At 31.5% G+C, this 21,502-nt stretch overlaps 3 protein-coding genes across 3 annotated transcripts; 1 reads left to right on the plus strand and 2 right to left on the minus strand.

The window, feature by feature from the left end:
- Positions 1-2,552: 2,552 nt before the first annotated feature.
- Positions 2,553-10,026, minus strand: Napi-iii (Na[+]-dependent inorganic phosphate cotransporter type III). Its single transcript, XM_026629104.2, has 10 exons — positions 9,911-10,026; positions 8,773-9,373; positions 8,437-8,682; positions 7,549-7,731; positions 7,252-7,407; positions 6,621-7,111; positions 6,108-6,328; positions 5,794-5,979; positions 4,054-4,200; positions 2,553-2,826 (listed from the first exon to the last, which is right to left on the minus strand). The coding sequence occupies exons 2-10, from the start codon at positions 8,963-8,965 to the stop codon at positions 2,736-2,738; spliced, it is 1,914 nt and encodes a 637-aa protein (XP_026484889.1). The 5' UTR covers positions 8,966-9,373; positions 9,911-10,026; the 3' UTR covers positions 2,553-2,735.
- Positions 10,027-13,892: 3,866 nt separating this feature from the next.
- Positions 13,893-17,302, plus strand: LOC113392333 (presenilin-associated rhomboid-like protein, mitochondrial). The gene is made up of 9 exons (XM_026628714.2): positions 13,893-14,028; positions 14,212-14,404; positions 14,488-14,616; positions 15,023-15,185; positions 15,410-15,505; positions 15,750-15,874; positions 16,209-16,310; positions 16,452-16,549; positions 17,030-17,302. The coding sequence occupies exons 1-9, from the start codon at positions 13,982-13,984 to the stop codon at positions 17,118-17,120; spliced, it is 1,044 nt and encodes a 347-aa protein (XP_026484499.1). The 5' UTR covers positions 13,893-13,981; the 3' UTR covers positions 17,121-17,302.
- On the minus strand, positions 17,293-20,585 carry LOC113392334 (S-formylglutathione hydrolase). Its single transcript, XM_026628716.2, has 5 exons — positions 20,428-20,585; positions 19,441-19,664; positions 18,835-19,080; positions 18,193-18,412; positions 17,293-17,855 (listed from the first exon to the last, which is right to left on the minus strand). The coding sequence occupies exons 2-5, from the start codon at positions 19,653-19,655 to the stop codon at positions 17,673-17,675; spliced, it is 864 nt and encodes a 287-aa protein (XP_026484501.1). The 5' UTR covers positions 19,656-19,664; positions 20,428-20,585; the 3' UTR covers positions 17,293-17,672.
- Between the last annotated feature and the right edge of the window lie 917 nt (positions 20,586-21,502).

A 21,502-nucleotide genomic window follows, 5' to 3' on the forward strand; every position in this document is an offset into this window, starting at 1 on the left:
ATGACAGCACAGCAAAAACTTTATGCCACAACCAAAAATCCATGTCGACGAAGCCACGGCAATGAAATAGTTATTTAAAGATGATACGTTATACATTAAACACAAACAATTTAATTCTCAACCACCTGGAACCGAGCCTTCACTATTAAATACAGATGTTTATATACTTGTGCCACAAATGGTAGGTCGCTATTAAAAATAAAACCATTTTTTTAATCTATTTATTTTATTCAACAATAAGTTTAACTATACAATCGGTGGCGTTTTAAATACACATAATATTGTTTAAATTGACAAGAGTAAGAATTTTCTTAAGTAAGTTACAAAATTAAAATCGTCTTTGTTTTTCTTTCCTTAAACGAGGTAAGTAAGTACTTTAAGGAGTCAGAAGTTCTTAAATATGACTTATAAAAAGGGTAAAAGATTGTACGGTCCATTGTAAAATTTGATTTTCAAGAAAAAAATCAAACTTATTAATATGTTTTTTTTACTCGTAAGCGTAGCCAGTAGGTAAGTTTAGACAAAATAGGTTTTTACTTTTTTATTACCTATTAAACGCATGTCTAGTGGGCTTAATATAATAATAAAAAATGTAACTGTTATGCTATGATTTCTGTTACTGTTATAATGTTATCTCTGGCAGCAAATCTTTCTTGATATGAATGATCATTAAGAATTTTCATCAAAATTGAAAATGCAAGATATATTTTCAATATATCAAAAGATTGGGATATTATAATATATGTAACATATAAGTATTTTTTAAAGAAGATAAATAAACTTGTTGTTGTTTTTTTTATAATAATATATCGCATATTTTTTTCTTTTAACTAGAAAGCAAAGACCTGCTATGGACATTGGTATTATAAAAGATTTTCCACGTACTATGTCTTACCTGCCAGTTAGCCAAGGATCTAAGTTGGTATCCTTTATGCCAATAATAAGTTATTGTGGTTCATGATCGTTCGCACCTATCATTATCATTTTATAAGAAGTGATAATTTAAGTTAAACGTGTGTAATTGTTTTTGTGTTTCCTACTTTTCTTTAATTAGTAAATAATTTCAAGCATTTTGAAATCTCGTAATATGAGTTTAATCACACTCTACTCGAAATCATTGTTTTTTTTATGCATTAGTTTTAAAATTATATATATCTTATGTAAATATCACATCACGCAGAAGTCTTAAAATAAATTTACTCAGAAACATTATCATTCAATGAAGATTCCAAGATTGAAACGAAATATTCAACTAATACAGTTGTCAAGAATATTAATTTTGCTATTTTATAATTAGAATCTGCTAAATATTTTAAGACAGATCTGAATTTCATATTAGAAATTATAAATCACTCCCTAATAACAAATTATTTGATAAACAATAATTAAGCTTAAATGTATTCTCTAGACACAACATACATCACACCAACACAACTATACAACATCTTTTTTGTTGAATATAAAGTCCATTTCAATATAATTCGCTTAGATGAGACATAAAAAACATAATTTAAAAAAAGTTGGGTTGTACGTAAATCAATTAATATCTAATTGTTAAAATGATATATAAATAACGCAAATGCCATTTATGAGTTTCTATTTGGCATTACTAAAATTTTTTTGTTAAAATAAAAATAAATTTTGTGGAAATTCTTTGCCGGTGTAGGTAATACCTACTTCAATGAGTATAAAGTGAAATTTAGTACATATTACCTACATAAAACGAATCACTTTTACGTAATCGATTGTGTGTTTTTTTTGCCATCTCGTGAAATTGTATTGAAATGAATATTATACGTACATATAATATGTACTCGTACATTTAAGACAAAAAGCTAACAATGAAAATGACCACTGGTGTATTGATGTGTACCTATTCATAAAAAATATTTGTCTGAGAGAAATTTTATGGCCTGTTGATTTGCTAAGGAGTCGATCAACAAGGGCTTCGTACTTTGATATTCTAGTAACTAGAATCTAGTTCATGAAGTCTAGTAACAAATAAAACGGAAATATATTAAACTCAAACTAGACTATTCCCATAAGTCTCAGATTTTTTTCTAGTAATTTTTTGAATACTTTTCTTCATTTATTAATTAAAAATATGTTTTTACTGCTTTAATACTTTTCTATTGTACATTTGGATTCTAAAATATTAATAATTATTATGTTGAATGCAAGCAAAGTAACAATTCTTAAAAATATATTTATGTCATTTTATTTAAAATTCATTACATTTCGAACTAACCAAAACCTTTCCTTTGACATTTGAAATCTTTGAATACTTTGCTGAATCATAAGAAAACTAGGTATGTAAGTTACAAAATTATTACTTATTAATTTTAACTTGCAAAGTATTTTTATTATTTTTGTTTCGCAAAATATATTTATTTACCGGACTAAAGCCTCAACTATCTTCATGCATTAGACAATAATTATTAATAGGTATTTAAAGAAATACCAATGATATGACGAGTGTCTACCATATTACCTACATCACTATGAATGAATTAAGTAATGTTTCTTATACTTTGAGATAAACTATTCTAACTATTGATTTGTAGTTCATTTTGTCAGTAACGTGTCTAGAGAGTATCTCGCTGTTAAAAAGTGTATGGGTTTCTCAATTTAAAAATAAGTAATAACAAACATGAATGAAACGTTTCTCTGACAACTCAATGTCCTTACTTTTTATATGGAATATATAAATTCCAATCGCAACAATGATGTTTTGCTTAAACAACAAACGCTTCTAGGGCCAACATGACGAGCGCCGCCGTGCCCGCCACGGCCGGAACGGTCACCAGCCACGCGAATATTATATTTCTGGAACAATACACATTCCTTGTTATTTTTATTTGACATCCTTTTGCTAATCATAGATTTACGGACTACATGCTTATATTTTGACTGCCACATTTGTGTTTTGGCTTATAATGCCACAGAACCTCGGATCAGCCATATTTTGGGTTAAAAAATATATTGAGTTTTTCGGACAGAGAATTCTCAGAAGTTCTGGAAATTGGAAGTGTGTATGCTCCCGTGCAACGGAAAGCACGTGAAGCCGACGGTCTTGCGATTTAACTCTTTCCGGTCATACAGGATTTGGTTTCATGAAAATTCACCTGTACCTATTTGCGCACACAATATGTCCTGCGCAAAAGCTACGGGAGTTATGTGAGTCTTCCACTGACTATGTATATGACACTGTATTACTTGCTACTTCTTATTTGTTAGGTATTGATGGAAACTTGATTGGTTTATGTGTTACTGTATTATTGTTTAATATTCCTGTTCTATTGTAATGTCTGTTTCCTGAGAAAAAAATACATCGAAAGAAAATACCTAGTTACCCATTTATTTTAATTTAATTACTACTAAGGAGGTTTCACTTTATGTAACAGTATTTGTGCGGTAATACTTATTACATTCCTGCTACGACAAAATCCACATAAGAGTTTGATAACAGTGTAAACTTTTGAGATTATATTTATTCCGATATTAGGTAGACAAAGGAAAGCTGGAAATATAATTTGAATAATAATATGTATAATTTCATTAATAAACTCTTAAATCGCTAATTATTATTTTTCTTTTGCGATGCAACATTGATCGCATCATCAGTTTTTGTCGATCAGGACATCAATTAAAATTAAAAAATAAAAATTCTAATTCACGTAAAAATTCACGAGGTTCACAGTACCTATACTGGCGCATTTCTTTCAGAAACTAATACCTATATAATATTCAAATGTAACTAACATACAATACTTCAGCATAAATATTTTCATCGCTAAACACCGTAATAACAAACATAACCGACCACATCGACTCGTTATATAATAAAGTGCACTCTAATCAAAATTTCATACCGTTTTTTTTTTAATTCGATTAGAAAATACAAACATATATCTAAGCATGATTTCATAAAACCCTGGCGCGCGTACTATCTGCAGTCAATCCTTGACGTTAATATCACATTTTCTGTACCGTTCTGTAATGTTATTTGTTGTTTAATAAAACATTTTTATAGATCGATACATTCGTTAATACCTGAAAAGACTCCAATCCACTTTTTTATCCGAGAAGTACCCGACGCACACGACGGACCCCACCTTACAGTGTGTGGTGGAAATAGGTAGACCCGCCTTGCTTGCCACCAAAACGGTCAGCGCCGCTCCCAATTCGATGGTGAAGCCACTGAGATCATAGTTAAATTTTATAAATTGTGAAAATTAAACCTCTTTCCATCTGAAATATCAAAAATATTTATTTAAAAAAATAATGTGTAATTTTTTGATAAGCTAGTGTATGTTATTACTATTCAATAATTAGTCTTATTTAACTACTAATTACCTTTATACATAAATAAATTATATATAACAAAGTTCTCCGGCAGAACCCCACTCAAACATAGCCTTTTGGTGTACTCTTCATATCAGTAATCAAAGTCAATAAGATTTAAACATAAATAAATTTAATACTTTTTTATGATTGACATATTCCTAAAAACCAGAAACATTAATCGATGTATAACGATAGCAATTTTCAAACCTACATGAACATAATACAAGTGTAGACTATTCCAATCAAAGGAAGAGTAAAAAACACACACTGCAGACAGCTCTTTATTAAGGCTGTGGATACAGGTGAAATGGCTACATTTGCGTTACATTGCTTCCTTTTTTTCATGTAAACGTTACCTTAAAAAACAAAGTAACTTATTTTTTTTTAAGTTTTCCCGGTACATTTTTTCTCCAAAAGATAATAAACAATTAAGCAGAGGCAATAAATATGTAAAATACCCTCTGAATTTTATATTATTCTTTTTTTGTCCTAAGCTTTTAACTCGAAAAGTCATCGTTGCCGTTCATCCGTTTTCCTATTTACTAATTCAGCGATTCAATTGTGGTTCCGTCGAAGTTTGATAGGAATATAATCGAGGTCGTACCATAACCGATATAAATAAGTAGAATTGGCCCTCATTTAGTATTAGTCTGAGATTTATTTTTGTTAGGAATATTCGTAAGTTAGATCGGAATTGAATCGCAAACGTATCATAACTGTTAATAGAATTGATCCCCAGTACTGGACGAGAAGTAGTGCTGAACGAACCTTGACATTTTTCTCTCTAATTACCGGGCAAAAGTATATAGGATTCCGCGGCGGATACATGTACATCGTAAATCGGTAATACCCAATCGAGCAAAGTCAAGTACGTACATGTATCCATCGCTTAATATAACTTTATTAATAAGATTTTTATGCTATGTTATGACCGCGCTATTATCTAAATACAGCATTTAATAGGTATTTTATAAAAATGCATAAATAATTTAATCATTTAAATAGTTCTGTCGATGGGACAAGAACTAACTAGAATAAAGCTAATACAACATATACAATTATGTATATATAGTTCGAAAAAATTCATTGGTCACTAGACATGCAAACAAAACACGACCAACATTATTTTGTATGAGGTTGTACTACTTAGGGTAAGATATTCCCTTACTCCTAAATTACATTTTTTCACGAATCTAAGTATAATGAACACCGATAATTCAAGATCTCCAATGATTATGCGTGAATTGAAAGGCAAAGTTTTTAATTAGTCTCCTCCAGTGATTGGAATATCTATAGATGCTAAAAATCTATCTAATAAAAATCTAAGCTATTACATAGGAATTAGTAAATCGTAAATTATGGAGAGCTTTTCTGAGGTTTCATTTTGAATAAATAATAACAATCAGTAGCTAAGGGACAAGTATTTAAATTAATAACGTGACTCACGTGTCAGGCGTGATACTGGTGAGGTCTTCCCCCACTGTGCGGATCACGCGGCGACCCCACAGCCACAAGCCCAGCGCGATGCCGACACCGCCGAATACTAAAATTGCGAGTGGAGTCTCCGCTCGCGCGTGCGCTCCGCCCTCCGAATACAACAGCCACAGTGCCACGAGTGGACCTATGGCGTTACTAAAAAATACACGCTGTTTTAATAAGCTGGCAATAGTTTATATTTATATCTTCCATCATTAAGTACGTTCAAAATCAATATCACCGGATGCAATATAATAGTCATGCAGTGATAAGTAGAGAATCACCTGACATCATTGCCACCGTGTGCGAACGCCCCGAAGGTGGCAGTGAGCACCTGCAGGAAAGAGAAGAGCCGTAGAGTGTCGGGCGGCGGGGGCGGCGGCGCGGGTGGTGCGGGGCTGGTGGCGCGCAGCAGTGGCGCGGCGCTGGAGTTGGGCGTGATGGCCGCCAGCCGCGTGTTGCGTGCGTCGCACTCGATACTCCACGCGCTGCCCATCTCCGGCCCCTGGACGGAGAATTCAACAAATGACTGTAACAGGAGTCTGTCCTAGAAGACAATGATAGTAAGGTATATAGTTATAGTATATAAGCTAAGTACCTTTAATTAACTGACAGTTTTGAACTGCACAAAATAATATTGAATTTTAAAACCGTACTCTTTTGATCAAACTATACAACAATCTATGCAGTTAATAAACGAATGTATTATCGATATTATTGAGAGTTATATAGTGATCGATGGACATCTCTTTTTTGTGGTATATTTGTATTTGATGATTTTGCGTATTATTTCTTACCTTGTCTGATCTAGGAGGAGGTGTATCAAACTCTACCATAGCGGGTACACCTCTCAGAGCTGATAAACGTCCGAGCTCCCCGCGTGCGATGGTATCACAAGAATCGCCTAGAAAACCATTCTTCGAATCATAGCTCTCTCCCATTCCAACGAGTTGAGCGGAATCTAAGCTCTTGCAACAACTGAGAGTCTCATCTATGTATTTTAACGTGTTTATTTGAGGATCGGCATCAATCAGCTGTAATCTTGATTTATTAGGCGGGCTTAAGCTTCGCGATAGTATGCTACAGTCATCCATCGTAGCTAGAAGTGCTCGGTTCCTTGCATTCATTTCTCGTACACCGACTGAACACTTATCTGCGTCGCTCAATGTAACCATTTCGGCGCTCTCTGCAATTGCTTCTAAGAGTTTACCATCTTCAGAAAGCAAGGATGTCGGACGTTGCGCTAAATTATTTTTACCGTGTGTTGGAGTATTAGTTGGTGTTGTTTCTAAAAACATAATCATAAGCATTTTAAACTATCGTTTATTTAAATTTTAAATTATCTACGTTTACAACATAATAATTATATTTCTTTGGATATACATAAATTAACAAGAAAACTGTTGAACAGATTTACATATAGTTTACCGTTTGATGGTCCAAGAGTAAAATTAACTGGAGGTGGAACAAGCTGACGTCGGAAATAGGGGACGAGAAAGGCTCGCACGCATACCGCTCCAATCACCCCCAGCGCTAGCGAACCGGCCAATGCAACCCAAAGGGGTATTTTATCCATAGCTAACACTACAACGTACAAGAAAAACATTCTTTTTTTAAAAAAAAAACAAGTCATTTTAGTCGATTATAAATATGACATATAAGCATGCTTAATTACAAAATAAATTATTGATTGATGTAGAAGTGTCTGAAGTCTATTTTACTTACGTTTCGGACCATCGTGCACTACACTAATTACATTAATGGCTATAGTAGCACCATAAAAGAACGGTAATGCCTGCAATCCTGAAATTATCGGCTGCGAAGCACGCAGAATGAACCTTCGGACCAACCAAAACAATAACGCTGATACTGCACCGCTAAGTGCCGGGGAAATAAACCACGATAGCACTGAAAAAAATTAAAAGTAATGTGCAATTATTATCTGCGCTTATTTTCGTTAATTATAAACAACGTTCTTAATTTTAAATGATAAAAATGTGAAGGATTATTCAATAGATATACGAGCATTTTTTGCAAGTTATTCTTCTATAACATATAATTTTTAATACCCGCACAGATACCAAACCGCAAAACATGCATTAAATTACACTACTTTTTCAAAAGGTAGTAGGGCTTTGTACAAGCCCATCTAAATAAACCACCCACTTATTGTATATTGTGCATTTGAAGGATAATTGAGACAGTGTAACTACAGGCCAAGGTACATATTATATTAATTCCCAAGGAGGATCGCGCATTTGCGATGTAATGCTTAATATTTCTGACAGTGCCAATGTCTACGGTAGTGTCCACTTACCATCAGGTGGCCCATTTGTCCGTCCGCCTACCTTACTATAAAAATAATAATAACAGTAATAGTTTAACAATAAATAATTTTGTAATTAAATTCTGACTTTTTATCTGATAAAAATATTATCTTACACTGACGCAGGGGTTATTTTAAAATAGAATATTAACGTCACCTCCGTGACGCATCGGCGTTGTGAGGAATGTTAAGAAATATCAGCGCTAATGTCTAAGGGTGGTGGTAATAAATTACCATGGAATGGATCACATGCCCAATATTTCATTAAAAAAACGATATAAACTCACCAATAGCCCCAAGGGTAGACCAACGGACACCAACTGGTCCTTTTGCTGTTAGTGTGAAACCAACAGTAGCTCCAACAACTGAATGTGTCCCTGATACTGGCAGACGCAGCGCCGTAGCTAATATCAACCACGAGGCTCCAGCTATCAGTGCTGCAAGACAACCGGCTGCGAGCAACCTTTCGCCTCCGTCCGCGTACAACGACACATCCAATATACCCTTACGCATTGTGTCTGATACCTTGTAACCTAAAACAGAAAACATGTATTTTTAAAATTTGTAACTCTGTTTGTAATTATAATTGTACCAATGAAACCAAACGAAATGTGATGACTTACCAATCAGAACAGCTCCAGCAATCTCGAAAATAGTTGCTAGTATGCATGCTTGTGTTAGTGTGAGGACCTTAGAGCCGACGCTCGTGCCGAAAGAATTCGCTACGTCATTTGCGCCGATACCAAATGCCAAAATAAATGCCACTATAAAACCACATACCACCAACCAGAGTAGATCACTCGAATATGGTTCCATTTCTGCGTACTACTATTATTACATAATAATTTCCGACATTTTCTATTTTATATACGATTATGAGTTATTAATAGTATCTTCTAGCACCTAAGTATTTTTTTTTGTCGCTAAATAAAGTTAACAAATAAGCTTTGCTTTAAAAACTTTCAATTATTTTTTAAGTAACAAATTTTTCCTTATCGAATTAAAATGACCACCTTCCCATATAAAAATATGTTCGTAACATATAAAATTTTATATTTATAGACTTAAAAAAGTTTTCTTTAAATTATTATTATTAATAATAAAAGTTATTTAAAATATGAGTAACAATGTGTTTTTGTAATTACAAAATTGTGCGTCACAACGTAAGATGCTTAAAAAGCAGATCCTGAATGTGGTGTGGCATTAGTAAATTTGGCTTCATTTCTGGAAATAAAATATTTAAAATGTATTTAATTAATGACAATGAAAAATAATGTATCAAAAATAGCACATGTTCTTTATCAGAACATCATTTTACTATTACGCCAGTTAATTTAGGTAGATTTAACTCACGTAAAACGAATTCAAATGTAGATAATATATTATATTATGATGTAAATTATAAATATCTTATTATCTTAAAAATTATATGTAAAAGTTTAATTATTCCGTAAAACCACATGGTTGAATATTATTGATTTGACGACGCCATGTACCTACTGAGATACTTTCGCGCTTAAAAACACTAAAGGTTCCTTCATTCATTATTGAATTATAAAAATAATGAAAGAGATCGATGATAACAGTAATAATTTTAATGATCTGAATTTTTTGTCGTGTATGACTTGAGCTAACTAATTGTATCGCGTCGTTGTGTGTATTTTTAAAATAAACAAGAATAACCATTTTCGTGGCATGTACGAAGATATGTTTATTCAAAAATAATTAACTACTATATCTCTATTAGTGAGAACTACTTACTTTTTGAAAATGTAGGGGTTTATGGTCCTGAGACGTTAAAAACCGCTTTACAAAAGTATGGTTAGTCGCCTTGAATCACTCAGCTGTACACTGAAGTTACCGAGGGTCGCCCCATCTCATAGTCTGAATGGAGCATGCGCAAACCGACACCCCACTTCTGCAACCCCCCTTTGCCGTCTTTATTATTATGGAACTATATAGGCATGGGTATTGGTGAAGACCCCCTGGAAACAGGCTTTTTAAAGCTAGACGCTATAACAACTTTACGACTCATCACAAATTCTGTTTTATTCGAAAGTATGTAATCAATTCTACGACCTTGAGATGGTTTTGTACTCGGTACTCCTTTATTCATTTTCAATGGTTTACAAGATATTTGCTATGTTTAATTATTAAAAATTAATTATTTAGTCAGTGTTCAATATATATTTCAAATTAGGTTTAACCTAATGATGATTATGTTTCATTCGATAGAAGATGAAGTACAAATTAAGAATCGTGTTGGTTACCATTCTTTAAAATTTGAAAATATTATTCAATATATTCACTACAATTTCACCCTCAACACTTAAAAATTAATAATTAATATCTAACTCCGTTAACTGTACGCATTACTAAACACTGTAATATTTTTGTGATTTTTACATTACTTATTATAATAGTTCCTAAATTCCATTAGAGCGCCCAATAAAATAAAATGCCGTGTCCAAAGCGATAAAACGTACGGAACTTAACTGAGGCTCGCGGGTTCAAATCAACACAATCAATCACCGATGACACTTAATTTGTAATTTTTGAAGGCAATGAAAGAAAACATTTCTGTAGTAAGCAAGAAATACAATAAAGACAAATGTCCGATATTTTTTTTATTAATTTAATTATTTATAAAAAAATCGGACATCGGCATAAATTAATTTAAATTTTACAGATCTATTTACATCTCATATAGTATATATTCTTATTTAAATAAATTTTACAGAAATTTAAACAATTTTGTAGTATTTTTTGCAGTTTACTCTTGCGTTAGTGGTTTCAAGCACACTACAATATCTTATAATGCACGCCGATTATTATTATTAACGTAGAGGGACGCGATATTTGGCGCTTCTTCTTTACATAGTATAAAACAGTCGCTTTCTCTGTTCCTGTGTCCCTTTGTATGCTTAAATCTTTAAAACTACGCAACGGATTTTGATGCGGTTTTTTTAGTAGATAGGGTGATTCGAGAGGAAGGTTTTTGTATATAATACATAGATAATATAGTTAAATAACACTGATAATTTAAAAAGTTTCTAATGTAAACGAATGTTTCTAATGTGTCGTAAATTTATACATTTTTTGCGCTTACATTGTAAACGCTGGCTGAACCCTACTAGATAGATCAAAATAATGTACTACAGAATTGTACACCTCAAAAATGTCTACAAAAAAGTCCGCGATGGTATATGTCTATCTCTTAAAGATAACCCACAATAAACATTTTTTTTATCTTTTACTATTTACAAGAAATAATGGTTTATTTTCCAAGCGATTTTAAGCAATATAGCATTAATCCTTATCCAATTAGGTACCTTAAATCAATTGTGCATTCAATATAGATCAATATGGCCCTTTACAGCATGTAATTTAAATGAATATTTTCGAAGGTATTACAGATTTAAAAATTGCGGAACGTAGCGTTTGCGGTGGTACCGGCCGGCAGGGGCGGCAGGAGCTCGCTATAGGTGATATCAGACGGTTCATTCGAGTGAATGATTCATTTTTTTTTTCATTCCATGTTCACACGGCTTAGCTGGAATGACGTAAAAAAGAACATTCATCCGACATCCGTAGTTTCTTTCAATATGGCGTCGAATGAAGCCGTGTCTCTTGGAATAAGTTTAATTTGTGATCATTTAATCATGGAGGTAAAAAGAAAAGATTAAGAAAAATGCGTTCGAGAAAAAAATGGCCAAATCCGAGTGAACGTTCACTCTGTGTTTAGACTGTTCATTTTTCGTTCATTCGGAGTGGGAATGAAAGATGCCGAATGAACCGATCCAACGTCGCTGGATCAGTTCACTAATGAATTCATTCGGCACTTTTGTTTCATTTTGTGTTTAGACGTGTCACTTTGAGTGAAAGATGCAAAATGAAACACGAAAATGAACAAAAAATGAACCGTCTGATTCCACCTTACAGGCGCAGCACCTGTAGCACTTTGAATTTAGCAGCAATCGGAAGCGGTTATTATCGGAGCTCTCTAGCGAGGGAAATAACAATCCATACTTCCATACTAATACTAATATTATAAATGCGAAAGTAACTCTGTCTGTCTGTCTCGCATTCACGCTAAAATTACTGGACCGATTTAAATGAAATTTGGTGCACAAATAGTCTAGAGCCTGAGAAAGGACATAGACACTTTTTATTTGAAATTCAAATAGGTATTACATTAACGTAACATTTTAAGTTAATTTGTAAATATATTCATATTCTACGCGAGCAAAGTCGCGGGTAACAGCTAGTATTGGATAAAATGAAGTTGATCACATTCATCGTCACGTTATCGGCAAATCGCCAGTTCTACTTCCATTGGGAGCTTTTTCTGTAAAATTCAGTTCATCAGAAACAGTCGCTGTTTATGGTACCCAACCTTAGGATTCTTAGCACCCTCTATCGCTCAGTTACGATGGCAAGTACCGTGACCACAAATAATACGATTACCAGGAATTAAGATCCGTGAATTTGTGCAATCGCTCATAAGTGGTATTTGCGTTACTCACCACGCTTGGTAGTCGAGTTAGTGACTGTAGTAGCTAGAAATCGTTCAGTGCGCTGCTACCCGCTTTAAGGTTTTGCATTATCGGATTCCAGCATTTGTGTGGTTATCATACCGCCAATTTTGACCGTCAGATCTTCGTTCGTTAATCAGCAGAATGCAACACGAGCAGATAAGGTTAAAGTCGTTTTTGACTCCCCTTACATCAAATAACGCCTGGTACAATCGTAAAGCGGAAAACACATAGCAGACTTGATTTCGTCGTCGTTGGTCCATCACATGACCAAATATCTGTTTGCCATTATTGCAGGACTGCAACTATCAGTACGTAAGGCCGTGCGTTAACTCAGTAGCATAGTGGGTAACCCGCCTGTCCATTGTAGAATTGCTTCACTCGCTTAATGTTCGATGCCATCTCTCGATTTAACCAGATTGTGGCTCAGATATTTGGATTCAGATAGCCTTGGGGTTACTACAGTAAATCAGTGAAAACCGCATCCAAAATCTATATATCTATATATGGCGTCTGTTTTATTAAAATAAAATAAATATTAATTAATAATAAAATAAAATTTCCAGTACCAGTGGTGACATCATCCCTTTGCATTTGAAAATTACATTACATTTGTAAATGTGAACAGCGCATATAATTTTATGTTTATACCCCGGTTCTTTCTCATTCCAAAAAACTTTGCGTTTACTTTTAAGCGAGTCCAGTTTCCAGTTCAAATGGCTTGCCTTATGTGGCTTTGTCGCGTGTTCGCAATTGCAAAAAAATCTATACTTTCATCCCTGACAGCACTACTTGTAATATCGTGTAATATACATAGCGCTGTTAGACAAATACATCATAACTTTTTAATATTACGAGATTAAATTATAAATTTAAAACCTTCGGTTGTTTGTGGTTTGATTTTTATCGAAGAAAAAGCACTCAAAAAAGTCATCTATCAAAAAAAAAACATAATCTATCCATCCATTTGGGAACTACAATGCCACGACAGACGCAAAGATACAAAAATATGTCAACCATATAATATCTCTACTTTTGAGGTAGAGCTTAAAGTCACGCGAACGAAGTCGCGAACACCATATACAATACACAACACCATTTATAATATAGATCTTTATTAAAAAAAATATTCGAGTTATCTTTAACGAATAACAAATCGATTATTTGATTTTATTATAATTGTGCTCTGGTAACATTGTGTAAAAAAAAAAGTCAATATTAATGTAAATAGGTAACCAAAATTAAAAGAATGAACACCAATGTAAAATAATAACACAAGGGAAAATTTTAAAGTAATATGTTTTTCAAAAATGTAAAATCTGCTGCGGAATTTACACTTTGCTGGTAAGTTAATTTCCTTACAATTAATTTTTTTAGAGCCTTGTAGATATGTATATTTTTTATAATAAAAATCATTTGCGTTTATTTATATTTCAGTTTGTTTTCATTTTTGTGCTAATTTAAATATTAAACTTTGATACTATCGTTAAGTTTCAAGCTTAGTGTACTTTTCCTATTATTTTTCAGTAAGTCGCCGCTATTTCTTCAGGGTTCACATAATTTGGGAAATGTTCGTTTACAACTACGCAACTCATTTCACAACTCACGGCGAGGAGCACGTCGACCAATATCAGAACCTAATCCTCTAGACGTTATACAATTAGATTCGAGTCCCTTGTATGCTAAGAGTCTATTCAAACCTTTCTTTTTTACTGTTGGGGTATGCTAACACATGAATGTTATAATACTAATTAAATCTCTAAATAGTTCATAAAATTAATAAGCTTTTTATTTTGCTAATAGGTAACAACATTGAGTCTTGCTGGTTGTGTAATTTGGGAATATGAAAACTTACGCTCCCATGCATCCTCATTTCTCAGAAGGCCAGGAGCTTGGTTAAATTCCCATCAAAAGAGAATTACATCTCAGATAGTAAGCATTTTTCAATAATTTAACCAAGAAAGAAAGAAAGAAATTAAAAATATTTTTAATAGGTGTTTAAAGAGATGAGCAATTGATTTAATTTTGAATGTTTTAAACAATTTCATACAAAAAAAAAATTATTAACAATGTAATGTAATGTTGTGTTTTTTTTCTTTACAACATGATCTTTAAAATATGATTGGAGATCATTGAGGTTAATGCTAATAATAATATGCCTAAATATACACAAGACTTGGTCTATATAATATATCATTAGAAAATAAAATATCGCAGGTTAAAACAAAAGTAAATATAACCTTCCAAGAATAGCTATACAATTTGTGACTACAATTACAAATAAACTTTATGCTAATTGTATATTATTGATATATATATATTTTAACATTACTTACAGATATCAGAACCAGGGCCATTAAAAAAATGGTGGAACTCACTAAGAGAGAGTGAAAAAGTTTTTTATCCCATTCTAGCACTCAATGTAATGGTTTTTGGAGCTTGGCGAGTCCGAGCCTTACAGCCACATATGATTAAATATTTCTGTTCCAATCCATCAGGCAGTGAGTAATAACATCATCATAAGTAATTAACTGCCTCATTTGTCTAGCGGATACCCGAGCCAGCAGGTTAATAAAAAGTGCACTATCATATGTCCTGTGTACTTGGCTAGTTTCACTTGAGATTGACTGAAATTGGTCAGGATGACGTAATAATCAATGCTAACAATACTTAGTACAATTTTTATACTTTGCTATTACTAAAAAAAATATTTATATTTTTACAGAAGCGCAATGTCTACCAATGGTATTCAGTACATTTAGCCATTATTCCACATTACATTTGGCTGCAAATATGTATGTGCTGTATAGTTTCATGCCAGGTAAATAATAATAATTTAATTTTTCACAAAAGATCTACAGAGTACTTAAAACTTATAATTACTTAAGAGTTTATAACATATTATATATCCACATTGAAGCACCACAGCATATCCTTATTACATGGATATTTAAGGACTATTAAATTTGAAAACATAGTTTATATATAAGTCACAGTAAATATACATAAAAAGATTGAAATATGTTTTTAGAGTGCTTTTATACATGTATTTCTCTTATTTCTAGCGGCTGTCGCATCATTGGGCAAGGAACAATTTGTCGCTATGTATATGAGTGCAGGTGTTGTAAGTAGTTTTGCCAGCTTCGTGTATAAAGTAATGCTCAATCAGCCGGGTCTTAGTCTGGGTGCGGTAAGTATTTACATTTGTTTTTTACTAGTAAATGCTCCACATACAATACAATTCCTCTTTAAACCAGAAGAATCTTACAGAGTACACAAATATGTTAACAGTAGTAAACCAGAAACCTTCACAGTTCTAAAAACATCTGATCAATCTGAGTTTCACTAAAATGGATTACTTATGTGTGATCGCATAGAATACCAACAAAGACAAGCATCATTTTTTATATATTAGGTGACTTTATCAATACCCATAAATGTCTTGATCTTTCAGTATAATATATAAGATAATGAGATAAATATATGTAGATTATGAATTATGATGTATAAATCTTTTCTTGCAGTCTGGGGCAATTATGGCAGTGTTATCATATGTCTGTATGCAATACCCTGATACTAGACTGAGTATAATATTCTTGCCTATGTATACATTTGCTGCTGGTACCGTAAGTAACTTGCTGTATTACTAATTAATACAAATATGTGAATTAAAAAGAGGATTATAACCTTTTAAAATTACATACATGTTTTATTTAAATAAATAATACTTTGCATTTATAGCTTTAATAACCCAATATAATTTTTAGGCTATAAAAGTTATAATGAGTGTCGATCTCGCTGGAGTTATACTTGGGTGGAAATTCTTTGATCATGCAGCTCATCTTGGTGGTGCACTATTTGGAATGTAAGTTGATATGAATACAAAATTATATTTGGCCCAAATATTTCATTTAACTATAAAATTTAAAGCCAGTCTTTATTCAATGTGAAATGTGCACAAAGTATTACACTTACTTTTTGATGTAAAATATCTACCACTTATTTTGGTAAGAAATACTTAAAATAAACGAAGAATCGTAATACAAGTACATAATTTGGCTTACAATTTTGAATACCTTTTTATCATATCAAATAGTCATTAAATTTATTTCAAGATGTGATTTATATTGTCTCTAAGCATATACATTTTTTTAATGGTTTGCGAATATCTGTACATAATACAAAATTGGTGTAATAAGAAATAATATTTCTTGTGTTGTCTGTAGTTATTTTATTTAAGATACGTAAATTATTTTGTCTTATAATAAATTTGGATCATTATGTAAATGCATATGAATAGGTATTTAAACAATTGCAATATTTCTTTATATTATTTTCTTTACAGGGTTTGGTGTTATTGGGGTAATTCCCATGTTTGGGGCAATAGAGACAAGTTCCTACAGTATTACCACAGCATCAGAAAGGATTCTAGATAACATTAAATTGAATCAAAGCAATGAAAATGTTGAAAATTGTTATAGAGAAAGTTATATTTATTTAAATTACATATATTATATAAATATAATTTTGGTAACTCTTTTGATAGAGACTAAAATAATATTATAAGCTTTTTAAAAATTGTAGTTTATTTTAAATAAAACTATTAAGATAATAAAAACTTTTATTCATAAAAATATTTTATAAATGCACCTTTAATAGAAAAAAAGTTATGTATGTACAAAATGGAAATAAAAATTATATAAATCTGTTATTAAAATAGGCTGTAGCCTTAACAAACTACAATATGGCTACGAAGTATTTTTTGTAAAAACCATGCAATTGATTAGTTAGGCTAGTGATATAAATATGGTACAGTTTAATTATAGTCAATGATAATTTTTAAGTGTTATATGCATGGACGTCTCAGACAGCCTAACAAGCCAACATAGGTAACCCATATTGTACTTTTGTAGATTTACACAGAACAAAAACCAATAACTGATTAGTAATATCTATGCTTTGATGCTCTTAGTCATTGTTAGTTCAATCTAAGCTTTAAGTATTTTAGCATGAAAATCAAAATGCTCTCCAATGTATGAAGAGATGTAATAGTAAGAATGGTCATAGCCTTCACGTAGGTTCAAAATGATTGGTACACCAACAGAGCGACAAGCCTCCACTAAGTTTTCAGGTAGCAATTGTTTCTCAATGTAAAATTTGTCACCAGCACCCTGAAATCATAAAACATATATAGGAACATTCTCAGATCAAAAATCTACACATGTAAAACTTCAAATTACATGTATACGAATCACTCATTAGCATTCAATTTAGTAATTAATCAGATCCAAAAAAGAATAATTTAGTCAGTCATAAAACTATTTATAAGACATGCAATAAAAAATAAAAATGTTTCCTCTAAATTTAAATTCATTATAATTATAATTACTATAATTTTATACTGTGTGTGCATAAAATCTGTGTATTTAGAAAAACCAGTGATTCTTTTACTGCGGGTGAAATTGGTTTTATATGATACTTGATTAAAATATACTTAATCTGCTTTACCTGGTCAATGAGCAAAGTTAGCGGAGGTCCATCATATTTCTTAACAAGTTCAGTTGCATCCCATTCTACCCATTGGCTTTTATCTTCACCTAAATAACCAGTAAAAGCCTTCTCACCCCATGGACATTTAGTAGGGTTACATATTGGTGCAAATGCACTGACTGATTTATATAGGCCAGGGTTTCTTAATACAGACACCAAAGCTCCATGTCCTCCCATACTGAAAATTAAGGAAATAGCTATTTAATGAAAATAACAGCATGAAATTCACAATTGAAATGTCATAACCCTAAAATTAAAGGGGTGAAACAGCATAGTTCAGATACATATACACAATGTTGTATTCCTCTGTGCATAAATCATGTGAAAACTAGTCAATATATCTATATGAGACAATGAAGTAGACGGGTGACAGCTTATATTATATACTAAATCCTTCTCCAAAACATGCTGCTTTGTTCATTTTTCAGTTATTCATTACAAAAACGATGTCTGCATTCATTAGTGTGTTTTATTTAAATATTCATTTAAATAAATAAAAATGTATTATATTTGCATAGTAATTGGATTAAGTTAATTTTTAAATTCCAATAATTTAATTAATTTATAATATAATTAGGTAATTTATTTTATAATTGTTACCTGTGTCCCATTATCCCAATTCTAGTAGGATCAACATTGTTACTAAATGCCTGAAGGATAAGGTCATACAATTCCTTAGTCAAGTAGCTGCCCATTCTGTAATTTTTGGACCACGGATCTTTTGCAGCATCCAGGTAAAAACCGGCTGACACACCAAAATCCCAGGATTCATCATCACCGGGAACTTTAACACCTCTCGGAGATGTATCAGGTCCAACAACAATAATGCCATTTTCAGCCGCATACCTGTTAATATATAAATAATTTTGTTTATTTATTTAAAGCCATGCAGCCTATAGTAGAAGAAAGACATGAAATCACCTACAATAATATATAATACTTCATTGAGTTTATAACATAAAGCGATATCAATATGTACACTTAATAAAATTTGAATAAATAAAGAGGCAAAATTGTTCTTTTAAAATTCGCATGGTAACAAATTGTAGTAATGGTAAAATGTTTAAATTAACATATCATATAGGTCATGTCAATGTGATAAGTTTAAATATTGATAAAAATTTACATTATGAATTCAAATATACCTTTCTTAAGCATTAAATAAGAGTATATACAATTAAAAATTTATATTTATTATTATATTACCTTTGGAAACCTGACTTTGTAATAAAATTTTGTTCATTGCAAGTAAGTCCAGAGAGATAATAGATAACTGGCAACTTAACATCACCACCTTCAGCTTGAGGTGGCATATAGATTGAGAAGTTCATTTTGCATTGCAATTCGGTTGATTGATGGGAGTACACCTTTTGAAACCCTCCAAATATCTTGTTTGATGATACTAATTCTAGCCCTTCCATTTTTAGATGCTGAAATATTTTAAATTTTTGTTAATGCATCCTAACTATGAAACACATTATTTACTTTTTGTATTATAGCAAAATTTTGTATAAAATATTCTGTTATTTAAATGCACTGCCTATTGTTATGTACTTTAATTAACTAAAACCTCTATTTAAAAATAGTATTAATTTAAGAATAAAAAAGAAATATATTTTACCTGAATAGATTAAAATATTTAATTTAATGGCTATAAACCAGATTTAAATATATGATGAATAAACTAGTTAGTTAAAAAAACCTTTTCAAAAGAACAATCTCAGTCAATGTATGAAAAGCAACAAATTTGCAAAATTTCAGCTCAATTGGTTGGGTCGAAATATAACCAATTTAAATTAAAGCTTGTAATAATAAATATAAAAGGTTTAACATGAAAATATTACTCAGAAAAGATGACTTTATAGATCAATTTTTCATTTATACAATAATGTTAATTGACCAAATTCAAAATTAAATTAAAATAAAACGTTAAAGCGTTTTATTTTAGTCGAGTCATTCATATTACATATTTATAAAAAAAGCCGTGAAAGGAATTTTGTATTTAATTTAAGTTGTTAATACATTTTTTTTAATGGCTGCATGAACTTTTTTGGTTATCAGTAGAATATGAGATAACGGCTTAAAATAATTCCATATAATTATGTTAATAATAATTTAAATTATGTAGTTCTATTATAATATGATTATGTATGACATAAAAACCTGTTTTTTTTTAAGTAATGATTCAATTACCTTTACAATACTTCTTGTAAATTTATTAATGTTTATCTTTTCTGCAAACACAAAATTAACGTTTAAGTTTCACTACGCTCCTAGACATAAAAGATATTTTTGTTAATCAGTGTAACCGGCCCGGCGAGGTGTTTGACGTTTTCAATTCGAGCTGAGAGACGACAGATAGTCCACAAACTAGTGTTGCATATCGATAATCCAATATCGATAGACTATCGATAGTATTGTCACGTGTCAATACTATCGATAGTATCGATAGCCGCCCATGAGCAATACTATTGATTCAATAACCAGTTATTTTTCGATAGTATTACTTTCTTGAGATAAGTAATTTAGAAACCAGGTAACGATATTATATTTTAATAAGTTTAATGAACTTTGCGCCAGTAAAGAATATAAGAATTAATACATTTAGACATTTTCTTTGATTTATGAAAAAAACATTAATGTATACCCTCTTTCAAAATTGTGTAGAAGTATATATAAATAAGTATATATAAATTCACATAATTACATCCGACCGTCGAGGTCCAAAGACACATTTCAAAGAAATAACAATATTCAATGATAAATCAGGGCCTCGATGCAAACTTTAAGGAAAACTTTGACTTCGTCATTATCCTTTTCTCAAAATTCATTCAAAGACTATCGATAGTCCAAAACTATCGATAGTATCAATAATATCGCTGTTACCAATAGTATTGCTTACAGAGAACTAGCTATTTAATTAGATAAAATGAATAACCAGATTATAATAACTATCTTGATACTTGAATTAGAATAGTAGATCATTATTCGGCGGATACCGGATATTCAATATATTAATACTCTATTCCAACCATAACAGGAAAAAAGCCAAATAAACAACATATGATAGCAAATTGACGCGATATCATTGGTCGAGAGTTTGATTAATCTATGATATTCCCTATGAATTTGTAAAAAAATGGCATTTTGAATGTCGACGAAACTGTTATTTTGAATTTTGAAACTAAAATTAAAATGGAAATTTGTAGTTAAGTGCAATAGTTTTGTATTATAAATAATGATATATTAATCATAAACTCTTAGTAGT

The sequence above is a fragment of the Vanessa tameamea genome, chromosome 5, assembly GCF_037043105.1.
Source record: "Vanessa tameamea isolate UH-Manoa-2023 chromosome 5, ilVanTame1 primary haplotype, whole genome shotgun sequence".
Classification (NCBI taxonomy): domain Eukaryota; kingdom Metazoa; phylum Arthropoda; class Insecta; order Lepidoptera; family Nymphalidae; genus Vanessa; species Vanessa tameamea.

Coding starts and splice junctions, on each gene's coding strand:
- Napi-iii (XM_026629104.2), bottom strand. CDS start 8,965: ATGGAACCATATTCGAGTGATCTACTCTGGTTGGTGGTATGTGGTTTT. Junction 7,408..7,548: donor AGTGCACGATGGTCCGAAAC/GTAAGTAAAATA, acceptor TGTACGTTGTAG/TGTTAGCTATGGATAAAATA. Junction 6,329..6,620: donor CTCCTCCTAGATCAGACAAG/GTAAGAAATAAT, acceptor TTCTCCGTCCAG/GGGCCGGAGATGGGCAGCGC.
- LOC113392334 (XM_026628716.2), bottom strand. CDS start 19,655: ATGGAAGGGCTAGAATTAGTATCATCAAACAAGATATTTGGAGGGTTT. Junction 18,413..18,834: donor ATTGGGATAATGGGACACAG/GTAACAATTATA, acceptor CTTAATTTTCAG/TATGGGAGGACATGGAGCTT. Junction 17,856..18,192: donor TAACTTTGCTCATTGACCAG/GTAAAGCAGATT, acceptor TTATGATTTCAG/GGTGCTGGTGACAAATTTTA.
- LOC113392333 (XM_026628714.2), top strand. CDS start 13,982: ATGTTTTTCAAAAATGTAAAATCTGCTGCGGAATTTACACTTTGCTG. Junction 14,405..14,487: donor CTTTCTTTTTTACTGTTGGG/GTATGCTAACAC, acceptor TTTTGCTAATAG/GTAACAACATTGAGTCTTGC. Junction 15,875..16,208: donor CGGGTCTTAGTCTGGGTGCG/GTAAGTATTTAC, acceptor CTTTTCTTGCAG/TCTGGGGCAATTATGGCAGT.